Source organism: Aquarana catesbeiana, linkage group LG11 (assembly GCF_042186555.1).
Source record: "Aquarana catesbeiana isolate 2022-GZ linkage group LG11, ASM4218655v1, whole genome shotgun sequence".
Classification (NCBI taxonomy): domain Eukaryota; kingdom Metazoa; phylum Chordata; class Amphibia; order Anura; family Ranidae; genus Aquarana; species Aquarana catesbeiana.
Genome location: NC_133334.1, coordinates 196509327 through 196521715, shown reverse-complemented (window position 1 = coordinate 196521715; position 12389 = coordinate 196509327). Strand labels below are relative to the sequence as shown.

Sequence of the window (12389 nt, the reverse complement as noted above, 5' to 3'; positions counted from 1 at the left end):
CAAAATCACATTTTCTCTATTGCTCACTGAAGAACAAGGGATCTTTGAACATCTGGGTCATTAAAAAAGGGAGAGATTTCACATAAGAAAGTTTTGAGCCATGGTCATTTGATTCATACGATCAATGATTCAGGCTCACACTGCAAAGGTCCAGTCCACACAGTTAGATCCAACAGAAGATGTTGGGAATTACAAGTGCAGGACAGCTGCAGGGAAAGGAAGGGATTACACCAGCAGCTGTCCATTGTAAAATCTTGGCTGAAGGAAAAAGGTTGCTAGAAGAACATTTCAAAGCAAGTCTTGATACAGCAGGCTAAAAACATCATTTCTCCTAGGACACTAGCAAAAAACTAAAGCATAGTTCTTTCGGAAATTAGTCACAGTGCTTCACTTTTTCCACATTATTCCAAAATGTTAAATTCATTATTTTCCTTGAAATTCTACAAACAAATACCACATAATGAAAATGTGAAAAGAAGTTTGTTTGAAATCTTTGCAAATTTATTAATAAATCACATGTATACAAGTATTCACAGCCTTTGTCATGACAATAAAAAATGGAGCTCAGGTGCATCCTATTTCCACTAATCATCCTTGAGAGGTTTCTACAACTTGATTGGAGTCCACCTGTGGTAAATTCAGTTGATTGGACATGATTTGTAAAGGCACACACATATACACAAACAGTCTATAAAAGGTCCACAGTTAACAGTGCATGTCAGAGCACAAACCAAGCCATGAAGGCCAAGGAATTGTCTGTAGACCTCCGAGACAGGATTGCATCAAGGCACAGATCTGGGGAAGGGTACAGAAATATTTCTGCAGCATTGAAGGTCCCAATGAGCATAGTGACCTCCATCATCCATAAATGAAAGAAGTTTGGAACCACCAGAACTCTTGCTAGAGCGGGCCGCCGGGCCAAACTGAGCGATCAGGGGAGAAGAGCCTTAGTCAGGGAGGTGACCAAGAACCCGATGGTCACTTTGACAGAGCTCCAGCGTTTCTCAGTGGAGAGAGAACAACCATCTCTGCAGCACTCCACCAATCAGGCCTGTATGGTAGAATGGCCAGACTGAAGCCACTCAGTAAAAGGCACATGCCAGCACGCCTGGATTTTGCCCAAAGGCACATGAAGGACACAGACCATGTCAAACAAAATTCTCTGGTCATGTCTGGAGGAAACCAGGCACCGCTCATCACCTGGCCAATACCATCCTACAGTGAAGCATCATGCTGTGGGGATGTTTTTCAGGGGCAGGAATTGGGAGACTAGTTAGGATAGAGAGTAAGATGAATGCAGCAATGTACAATACATAGTTGATGAAATCTTGCTCCAGAGCGCTCTGGAACTCAAACTGAGGCAAAGGTCATCTTCCAACAGGACAACGACCCTAAGCACACAGCCAAGATAGCAAAGGAGTGGCTACGGGACAACTCTGTGAATGTCCTTGAGTGGCCCAGCCAGAGTCCAGACTTGAACATCTCTAGAGAGATCTGAAAATGGCTGTGCACCGACGCTCCTCATCCAACCTGATGGAGCTTGAGAGGTCCTGCAAAGAAGAATGGGAGAAACTGCCCAGAAATAGGTGTGCCAAGCTTGTAGCATCATGCTACAAGACTTGAGGCTGTAATTGGTGCCAAAGGTGATTCAACAAAAGTATTGAGCAAAGGCTGTGAATACCTATGTACATGTGGTTTGTTTTTTTTTATACATTTTTCAAAGAATTCAAACATTTTATGTTGTCATTAAGGGGTATTGTTTGTGGAATTTAATCCATTTTGGAAGAAGGCTGTAACATAACAAAAATGTTGGTAAAAGTGAAGCGCTGTGAATACTTTCCAGATGCACTGTATGTTAATCTTGGGAGGCGTTAAACCCAGAACTGGCCTACCAGCCTAAAGCTTTTTTTAATGTCAGTATTCAGTCATCCTGTAGGAGCAGTATAACCTAGATGTTCAAGAATACCATGGCCCTTAATGGATGAGAGAGAGATTAAAATCTTAGTAAAAATGTGCATATGCCTGTATATTTTTTTTATTTTTATTTTTTTTTTAACCAACCTCATTTTTTTTTTAAATGTGCAAGTCTTTTATGTATCGTGTCCTTGTCTCACCTCTGCCATATTTATAACTCCAACAGCCAAGCTCTTATAACCCAGTATTGTTCGGTTCTTGTACCTCTTGCGTCTCTGCAACATGATCTGCAGGCGATTTGCATTTCTCTTTAGGAAGTGTGGATACTATGGGTGGATAAGAAAAAAAAAACAAAAAAATAAAAAACAAAAAAACAAAACACACACACACACACACACACACACAAATAAATTTAAAGAGAATATGCCACAAAGCAGGACACTTGGGTAAGTAGATCCTGAAGAACATTAAGGCCTCATGCACACAGGCTGTTAAAATAACGTTATGAAAAACGCCAGTATCTTTGCAGTGATTTTTTTTTTTTACTTTTTTCAGCTTTTTTCAACGTTTTTGCAATAGCGTTTTTGAGCGTTTGCGTTTGTTTTTTTCAAAATTTTTTTTTTAATGGACCAAAAACGTCAAAAAACGTTGGTGAATGACGTTTTTGAGCATTTTTGAGCGTTAGAGCGTTTTTACAGCTGAAAAACGTCTCTCAGAACCCACTGGTCCTGGGTTTTTTTTTTTACAGCTTAAAAACGCCTATGCCATTTGCAGCTCAAAAACGCCTAGGTGGGCATGAAGCCATAGACTAACATAGACAGGTCTTTTTAAGCTGAAAAAATAAGCTCAAAAAAGCAGCTGTAAAAACGTTCGTGTGCATGAGGCCTTAGTCAGAAAATAGCTTCTTGTACAGCCTAAAACATATTCTGCATATAATATACAAAAAAAAAATAAAAATAAAAATGGATCTTTGCACTTATGACAGACTTTCCTTGTTTTTTCTAGATCATTGGGCCACATAAAACTAAAAAAGGTAAGGATTATTTTAATGCAAAGGGAAGGGAATTAGAACCTGAAAAAAAACCCTATTTCCGTCAGGTGACAGCCCAAAATGTGTGTTTTTCTATAAAACTTTCACTCTAGGTGGAAATGGTCTCCAGAAAAAAAAAAAAAGAAGAAGCAGATGAATCTCAAATAACTAACAAGTGTTTTAATCCCTGCATTGTGGCGGTGTGTGGGGAAAAAAAAGGAAAAAAGGACCCTTGCAAGTTAACCTTATATTGGAAGAATGCACAATGGCAAACAAAAAGCATAGGCCAGCCCAAGACACAATAGCATATCAAAGAAAAATGTAGGCCAGCCCAAGAAAACCACTCCTACCACCAGCATCACTTTTCAGGGCATGGGAACGATGGACTTTCCCCAACTCCAGGGCAAGTCTGAAGTTTCACTATGCCAAGAAAAGCTGTATCTGCTCAGATAGATGCATAGGACATTCCAGAGAATAGATATGTTGGTTCCATAGCAGGAATATGCTATTTTGAAGAGTTCAGAAGTCTAAAAAAAAAAATTTAAATAAATAAATATAATGCCTAAAAAAAGGAGGCCACTATTAAAACCCAGAACTCTCACGAAAAAGCAAAGTGGTGCCTCTTTCACTGATCATCAAACAGTTGATCAAACAGACAAAGATTTAAAAGAACTGAACAGTCCTTTGGACGTTGGTAGACAATGTTGTGTGCATTTATGTGGAGGGAAGATGGGCATATGTAGATAGCCATCTTATTAGGTTTATTGGTGCAAGAAATTCACTTGTCAGAGAAACAAATGACAGATCTTGCCGATTTCATCCAGAATTTTGACACACAGAAATCTGTTTGGAGACTTTAGATTCAGAATGGGGCGGATGTCCCCATTTGGTTTGGGGACTGAACAACTTTTGAAAAAAAAGCATTTGAACCTTTTCTCTGGTATAACCACCTTGTGACTGAAGTTGGCTTAGGGTGGCCAGTAGATTTGTCTAGTTTCGAAATTATGCTAGCAGATTGGAGGGTAGAGACGGGGGTAGAGATAGAAATTCTATTTTGTACCTTTTTGAAATGACACATTGGACCCAGATTGTCACAAATGGCAATAGAGTGAAGAGTCGGGGGTTCCCCTTCATTGTGAGGGGGGCTTTTGCGTAGGCTTGGTGGGCTTAGGGGGTCTAGGGCTTGCAACTAAAAAGCAAGTGTTAAGCCTTGGTTTGGATGTTTATGCCTTTCACTGAGCAAAAGTAGTATCTTTAGGAGATGTATTTTTTTTTTTTCTTAAATGGAGTAGGAGTAGCTCCCCCACCCCCCAAATGACTTGCTTAATGAACATATCAGGGGATTCCCCCGCAAAAGACAGACATTCACCATCAAAGGCAATGGTGTAAGAGAAGACCATTACAAGCAGACTCAGCATACCCAGCTGTTAGCCATAAAAGCCTATATCACGTGAACAGAAATGAGCAACAGTCTAAAGATTTGCCAAATCACAATCTCTAGAGCATCCACACAAAAAAAAAAAAAAAAAAGTGTAAGTAAGGCTGCAATTGTTCTAAAAACAAGGTACTCAAACACAGATTCAGATTTTCTATTCGCTTCCCCGATTAGTAATAATCTGGCAAATACTCATGGTAGCAATTGAATGCTGTAAGGCTGGATCTGTAAGTGCAAAGGAGCTTATAAATGCCTATCAACAGAATACTTTAAAAGAGGGAAACAAAGGTGTTTTGTGAGGACTGAAATGGCAGATTCTACTATCAGAACATTATTTTTTTCTTAAATTCCTTTTCCATAGGTTCCATAGGTTACATTTTAGCAAAATGCTTAAGGAGTGAATTGCCTTTCAGGAATAGGAAAAGTGTTTTTTTTTTTTTTTTTTTTTTTTACTAAGCCTGCCTTTTAGTATCCATAGGGGCTTGTTTTGACAGAGCCCATTCACACAGGGGCAACACGACTTCCAGCACGACTTTGGGAGGCAACTTGGACACGACTTGAGTATGAATCACAGCACGACTTGGGGCAACTTACAACACAACTTGAAGTCGCCTCCAGGACAGGGAACTTTACAAGTGGCCAATCAGAGCTTATCAGCTGTGTGTGAGAAGGAGGGGGCTGGCTGTTTAGCGGAGGAAATTACTTTCTGTTTCTTTTCTGCTTCCTGTAAAGTTGCCTCAGTATGAACAGTGATCAGACTTGGAGGCAACTTCCATTGAAATCAATGGGTACAAGTTGCCTTCAAGTCGGATTGAAGTAGTAAAGAACCTTTTCTGAAGTCGGAGCGACTGCAGTAGTGTGCATTAAGACAGATCCATTCACTAACATTGATTTTTTCGTGTAGCGCGACTTGAGGCGACTAGGGGCGACTTGGGGCGACTTGAAGTCGGATCCAAAGTTGTCCCTGTGTGAATGGGCTCTAAAGAATCCAGTGCTGACTGACAAAGTGCAAACTAGCCTTTGCACCCTTTCAACAATGAAAAGTATTTGTCAAAAAGCCATATTTTGAGGCTCACAGAATGCAGGAGGTTGAAAAACCCTCTGCAGCTTCCACTACAGTGTAAGTGTCCACATTGATTTTCTTCATTTCATCTTCAAAGGAGGTTCAAAAGTTCTATCTCAAGTTCACGAATAGAGTCGAAGGGAAAAATATGGCGTTTGTGGCCTCTGGAAGTCAAAGTCAAAAGGTTCTAGGAGGATTCCATCTCTAATTCAAGAACAGACTCAGGGAGGAAGGGAGAAGTATAGTGCTTTTTGCCTTCTGAAGTCAAAAGGTTCTAGGAGGGCTGCACATTTTTCAGAGAATTTAGACACAGTGGCAGAGAAATCTGCTTTTGTCAAACAGGCTGCGCACTGCATGCCTGAGAAGCACGTCTTTTATCCTTTAGTGGTCCAGGCTCCGCCAACCACAGGCATATAGGAGTTCAAAAAATGTGTTACCGTAGCAACTAGCCCAACCTAGGTGTGAGGTCACATCGTGCCTTGTGTCCCACAGTGGCTCTCCTCACTTCCTGAAACACTGAACTTTGTTTCCTCACTGACAAAAACGCTATTTCTGGTGGACAGCTTCCATCCAATGTGGTATGGCTGCAGATAAGCGCTTTCAGTTTGCATTTCTGTGAATTTGCATTTGGCTTTTTAATCATAATAAATTCATTGATGCTGCACTTAGCTGTGCCCCCTTGTGTTCCTTTTTTGATAGCCCTAAGCATCATGGGAATCAAAGCATCCGACAGCCCCCTGTTCTTTAATACCTGGCTTTCAATGCCCAAAATTGCTAAATCCAGCGATTGTAAAGCAGAATGGAATTCTAGACCCTGAAAATGTAAACCTGGGTGAAGAGGGAAACACCAGAATATGTTAGAAACCTGACAAATAACATCTGTGCAACAAGGATGAGGCCAGTTGTGGAGCCAGGAGGATAGTAATTTTTTAGCTTCATATTCAAGCAGAAGACAAAGAAGAAGCTTTAGGTAAAGAAAAGCCATATACTAGGGCAATGCGTGAATCTGCCAAGAATTTTGTCCTGGTCACAAATCTGTTCACTTTAGCGATTCAGATGAGACAGCAGAAGATCCACTTACAGCATTCCCCACCTCAGGCAAATCTAACGAAACCCCTCCAGATAAAAGAGACTGGTCTCCTCGATTTAGACTTTGTCGACTTAGGTAGTCTGCCTGTGTGAATAGAGGTCCAGTGACTCCACTTGGCAATTTGTTCCTTCACAAAATTGCCAGCATTGTCCAACTGAACTCTTCTACTCTGTAGGAGATCTGTTTAGTGTGACAGGCATGTTTAATCACCCACAACTCCAAGACGTGAACTGGCAACCAGAATTCCTCTTTGGACCAAAGGACCTGCGCCTAGATTAAAATTTGTCATCCGTCCCAAGCTGAGTAGGCTGGCATCTGTTGTCACAATTTTCCAACAGGGGACAGAAGCAGCCTCCCAGTCAGCATCAGAGAAAGCCACCACACCAGGAAGGCCTTGACCTGCAGACTAATTTGGATATCACTGTCCAATGATGAAAGAGATTTGTCTGATTTTGTCAGTATCTCAAGCTAAGAATTCATATGTGGAGTTGAGCATATGAAACCACTTTAAAAGAGGAAGCCATCAGCCCCAGAACCAGCAGACAAGTGTAAATCAATGCCCACTAGAGAGGTTAGACAGCAAACATAGGCTCTGAGTTTCTGGATTTAGAACCAAGCCTAAGTACTCCAGATGGAGAGAGAGAATCAAAAACTTCTTGATGTTCTACATCCAGTCAAACACCTCCAAGGTACAGATGGTAATTCCCAGATTCTCTTTCTACCTTGGAAACCAATCTGCCTAGAGAAGGAGATCGTTCAGATAACCTACATTTGAGATCTCATGTCTCAGTAAGGCCAAAACTGGAGCAAGCACCTTGATAAAGACCCAAAGAGCGAACACAAGACAGGGTGGAGCACAATTAGTGCACATCTTCCACTGCACAGTATAAAAACCCTTCACAGGTTGGACAACTCAGGACAGAGATATGCATTCTTGATGTCGATGGATGCCAGAAATACTGAACACATGGACTCAAACATTTGGACCTTAACAAATGTGTTGGGTACTTTGAGGTCTATATCTCCTTAGAAACACAGAACTTGTCTGTAGAGGAAGCTGGAGCAATCCCTCCTTTTTGACGTAAAACCCCAACCTGCCATCAGCTCAGACACTTGCTTTGTAGAGATGATGTCCAAAAGAAATGCCACCTTGTGGGTGAGAGTAGAAAGAGAAATGTATTTAGTTTTATTAAAAACACCCCTTCATATGTACAGTGGATATATAAAAAAAAAAAAAAGTCTACACACCCCGGTTAAAATGTCTGGTTTCTGTGATGTAAAAAAATTAGACAAAGAAATAATTTCAGAACTTTTTCCACCTTTAATGTGACCTATAAACTGTACAACTCAGTTGAAAAACAAACTGAGAAGAAGAAATAAAAATAAAAAAATAATGTGGAAGCATAAGTGTGCACACCCCCTTTTAACTGTGGCTGTGTAGCTGTGTTCAGAATTAAGCAATCACAATCAAACTCATGTTAAACAGAAGTCAGTACACACCTGCCATCATTGAAAGTGCCTCCGATTAACCCCAAATAAAGCTCAGCTGTTCTAGTAGGTCTTTCCTGACATTTTCTTAGTCACATCCTACAGCAAAAGCCATGGTCCGCAGAAAGCTTCCAAAGCATAAGAGGGATCTCACTGTTAAAAAGGTATCAGTCAGGAGAAGGGTACAAAAGAATTTCCAAGGCATTAGATATACCATGGAACACAGTGAAGACAGTCATCAAGTGGAGAAAATATGGCACAACAGTGACATTACCAAGAACTGGACGTCCCTCCAAAACTGATGAAAAGACGAGAAGAAAACTTGTCAGGGAGGCTGCCAAGAGGCCTACAGCAACATTAAAGAAGCTGCAAAAATATCGGACAAGGACTGACTGTGTAGTCCATGTCACAACAATCTCCCGTATTCTTTACATGTCTGGGCTATGGGGTAGAGTGGCAAGATGGAAGCTTTTTCTTATGAAGAAAAACATACAAGCTTGGCTACATTTTGCAAAAATACATCTGAAGTCTCCCAAAAGCATGTGGGAAAAGGTGTTCTGGTCTGATGAAACCAAGGTTAAACATTTTGGCCATAATTCCAAAAGATATCTGTAGCGCTGGTAGATTTCTAATCTACCGCTTATATGTAAAATTAGTGGGTCATTTGTTCTGTATATAGTTCAAATTTAATCTATGGCTAAATTAGCCTCTGTTCCAGCATTGGCTGTGTTGCGTGCAGTTCCACACTGTCACCTGTAGGTGTCGTCACCATAGGTCAGTGTTGGAAAAGCAACAAGCTGAGGTATATTGAGTGCTCTTCTTTCTCAGATGCAACTCGGCAGAGGTGGTCCGCTCGGCAGTAGTGGGTCATTTGTTCTGTATATAGTTCAAATTTAATCTATGGCTAAATTAGCCTCTGTTCCAGCATTGGCTGTGTTGCGTGCAGTTCCACACTGTCACCTGTAGGTGTCGTCACCATAGGTCAGTGTTGGAAAAGCAACAAGCTGAGGTATATTGAGTGCTCTTCTTTCTCAGATGCAACTCGGCAGAGGTGGTCCGCTGCTGTGCATTCTGGGAGAGGGTACTTAAGGGCAGACGCCATTTTTTTGGGTCTCTTTTCGCCTGCTGGCCCTCCTGGCCTAAAGGTATGTGATGGAGAGTTCTACCTCGTGGCCCTCCAGGCCGGAGGGCTGCGATGCTGCAGCCGTGCAAGTAGGCCCAGAAGCCTGTCTGGGGCCTACTGCTGCGGAGATGATCCTGTGGTGTCTGTCCTGCGGGAAGAAGCCGGACAATTGAGAAGACCCAGGGGAGAACCCGTCTTTGGAGAGGACCGTGCGGAAGGCTGGTATCTCGAGAGGGGCCTGGTGACTCAATTGGAGGACGCATCTTAATCTAATCTACCACACAAGTACTTCTGGGTCAGCTTAAAGGTTCTGGTACTGTGTCCTTGTTCATCTAACACTACATCCTGTGGCAGAGGATCGTACAACAAATTTGTTCATTTAAAGTCTGTGGCAGAGACTTTTGTTCGTGCGCCATTCCAGCTGCTAGGTTAGTGAGAGAGACCTATCCGGGTGGGCAAAAGATCTTTGGACTGAGTGTTTAATCGTATCTAAGATCTCCAATCCTTTAGTGATCTAAAAAGGTATTTGAACTTTCCTGAAACTCCTCTTCTACCTCTTTTCTGCTACTTCTTCCAGTTATTTCCTATTAAAGCATTGGAAAAGTACTAAAGTGACTGGTGCCTCTATTGTCGGATACAAAGCTCAACAGGGACTCTAAGTTCTGATATTGGTGAAACTACAGGTAAAGGGGTGACGGTAACAGCCCGCAGCTCTTTCAGGGGTTAGTGCTACATATGTTTGGCGCACAAAACAACACTGCAAATCACCAAAAGAACATCATACCCACAGTGAAGCATGGTGGTGGCAGCATCATGCTTTGGGGCTGTTTTTCTTCAGCTGGAAAAGGGGCCTTAGTCAAGGTAGAAGGAATTAAAAAAACAGTTCTAAATAATAGTCAATACTGGCACAAAACCTTCAGGCTTCTGCTAGAAAGCTGAACATGAAGATGAACTTCATCTTTCAGCATGACGACTCAAAGCATACATCCAAATTAACAAAGGAATTGCTTCACCAGAAGATTAACGTTTTAGAATGGCTCAGCCAGAGGCCAGACCTGAATCCGATTGAAAAAATGTGGGGTGATCTGAAGTGGGCTGTGCACAGGAGATGCCCTCGCAATCTGACAGATTTGGAGTGTTTTTGCAAAGAAGAGTGGGCAAGTTGAGATGTGCCAGGCTGATAGACTCATACCCAAAAAGACTGAGTGCTGTAATAAAATCAAAAGGTGCTTCAACAAAATATTAGTGTAAGGGTGTGCACACTTTTGCAACCATATTATTTTAGTTTTTTATTTTTAATTCCCTCCACCTAAAATATGTCAGCCTGCGGTTTAACTGAGTTGTACAGTTTATAGGTCACATTAGAGGTGGAAAAAGTTCTGAATTTATTTATCTTTGTCTCATTTTTTTTACATCACAGAAACCTGACATTTTAACAGGGGTGTGTACACATTATATCTACTGTATGCGGTATAGGTAAATTAAAAAAGTAAGAAAAAAAAAAAAAAAGGGAATATCCTATATGTTGCGATTTTTCCAAGTCTCTGTACAAGATTTAGTTTAATAATTTTATTGGGTTTTCAAAAAAAAACAAAAAATTAAATGTATTGTATACATTATCAGAACAGTGCAATTACAGGACTTCATGCAAAAGATAACATCACATATACTTAAAATGTGCAAGTGACATTCCATACAAGAATACATGGAAAACATGCGGGATTCATAAAAGGTAGTCATGCTTACAGAACAAACAACATCTAAGCAAGCAGCTTTAATCCAACATGCAATTGGTGCAACAGATTAAAAAATGTAGGAGGACAGGGTTAAAGTATAAAAATTACATAAGCAGCATGTTTGCAATACACGTTTCCCCATGTTTTACCACGTTAACCCCTTCAGGAAGTGAGCACTGTACAGCATGCTTACATTTCTGACATGATCAACTGGTATTGTTTGCACTTTTCAGATCTAACACAATGCTTTCAATAGCATATCTAACCGACTTAAGCTGTCCATAAATAGGTCGAAATTCAGCCAGTTCATTGGAGACCGGCCAAATTTTGGTCCATGTATGGGTACTATGGTTGTACTTTAATCAATCGGCTTCTGTACAACTGCCCTGCTGGAAAATTTCCTCTTGATCAGTGCTGCAGGCTATAGCATTCAGTAGTTGGCAGTGTCACCTCTGAATCCTTGGCAGCTGTTGGTCTACCACTCTCTGTAGGGTAATCCACTTTGGGCAAAAAGACAAATTGTTAGCGTTTACATACACCATAAGCAGTACTGCAATGTGTGCACCATCAGTTTAACAATCTGGTAGAATAACAGCTCAAGATACTGATTACATGCACAACAAAGCAATGAGAAACAATAGTAGTGGGTGCGGTCACTGTCATTCTGCAAAAATTCTGGTATTCACATATAAAAAATATACTACTTTTATTATTGTAAGATACGAATGTCAAGAAGGCTATAAAAGAAAAAAAAAAAAAAAAAAAAGTCACCTGCAGTGAGAATGTTAGCTGTAGTTCAGTCTCTGAAACCCCGCTACTTGGTAGAGAGATCTCGTTGGAACGCAGAATACGCTTTGATCCCTATAAAAAAAAAAAATAAAACTTTCAGAGTCATAATTTAATAAACAGATTACTCTCAAATCCCTACAAACTTGCATCTACACATACAACCCTTTGAAGCTGCTTTTTAATGCTCTTGAAAGATGGAGATCAGAGGCAGGGTGCTGTAAAATTTACAGGAGCCTGCTGGCCCCTCCTTCCAAATGCAAAGCAAAGACCAGCAGACAGACCCAGTTATGATGTTGCTGGGTCTCAAAAAGAGGTACTTCTATAAAACAAAATGATTGGATTGAAAAATTCAAACTGCATGGTGATTACATTACACTTCAATTTTAACAAAAAATTAAGAAAGCTCTTCCAGGATACATTTAAATGAACCATAAAAACCTGAAGAAACTCAGAAGACCCTTAAGCTCCGCCTATCCAACCCAGCAACCAGTCTGCCTTAAATTATACGCAGCCACCCACCAAGAGTCTTTCGTGATCTCAGTCATATGGCATAGGCCACAGAATAATGTCTTAAGACAGTTTCCAATGGAATGTTTGTTGAATGCAGTGGCACATAAGGAATTGCTTTAGATTCTAATGGCCGAGGTAGAAGATGATGGGAATGCTGGTCTGTGTATCCTATGCCTCCAGAGCAAATCAGAGTGCGTTAAAGAACTACTGC

General features: G+C 40.9%; 1 protein-coding gene across 3 annotated transcripts in view; it reads right to left on the bottom strand.

Moving 5' to 3' along the window:
* The window catches only part of PACS1 (phosphofurin acidic cluster sorting protein 1), a 654711-nt gene that overhangs the window by 569859 nt on the left and 72463 nt on the right, over positions 1 to 12389 (bottom strand). For 2 of the 3 annotated variants that reach the window (XM_073605164.1, XM_073605165.1), the window contains exons 3-4: positions 11651 to 11740; positions 2115 to 2240 (exon numbers count right to left, since the gene is read on the bottom strand). In XM_073605164.1, coding sequence (XP_073461265.1) covers positions 2115 to 2240; positions 11651 to 11740 — 216 coding nt within the window. The remainder of the gene's footprint in view (positions 1 to 2114; positions 2241 to 11650; positions 11741 to 12389) is intronic. The other variant, XM_073605166.1, reaches the window with a different exon arrangement.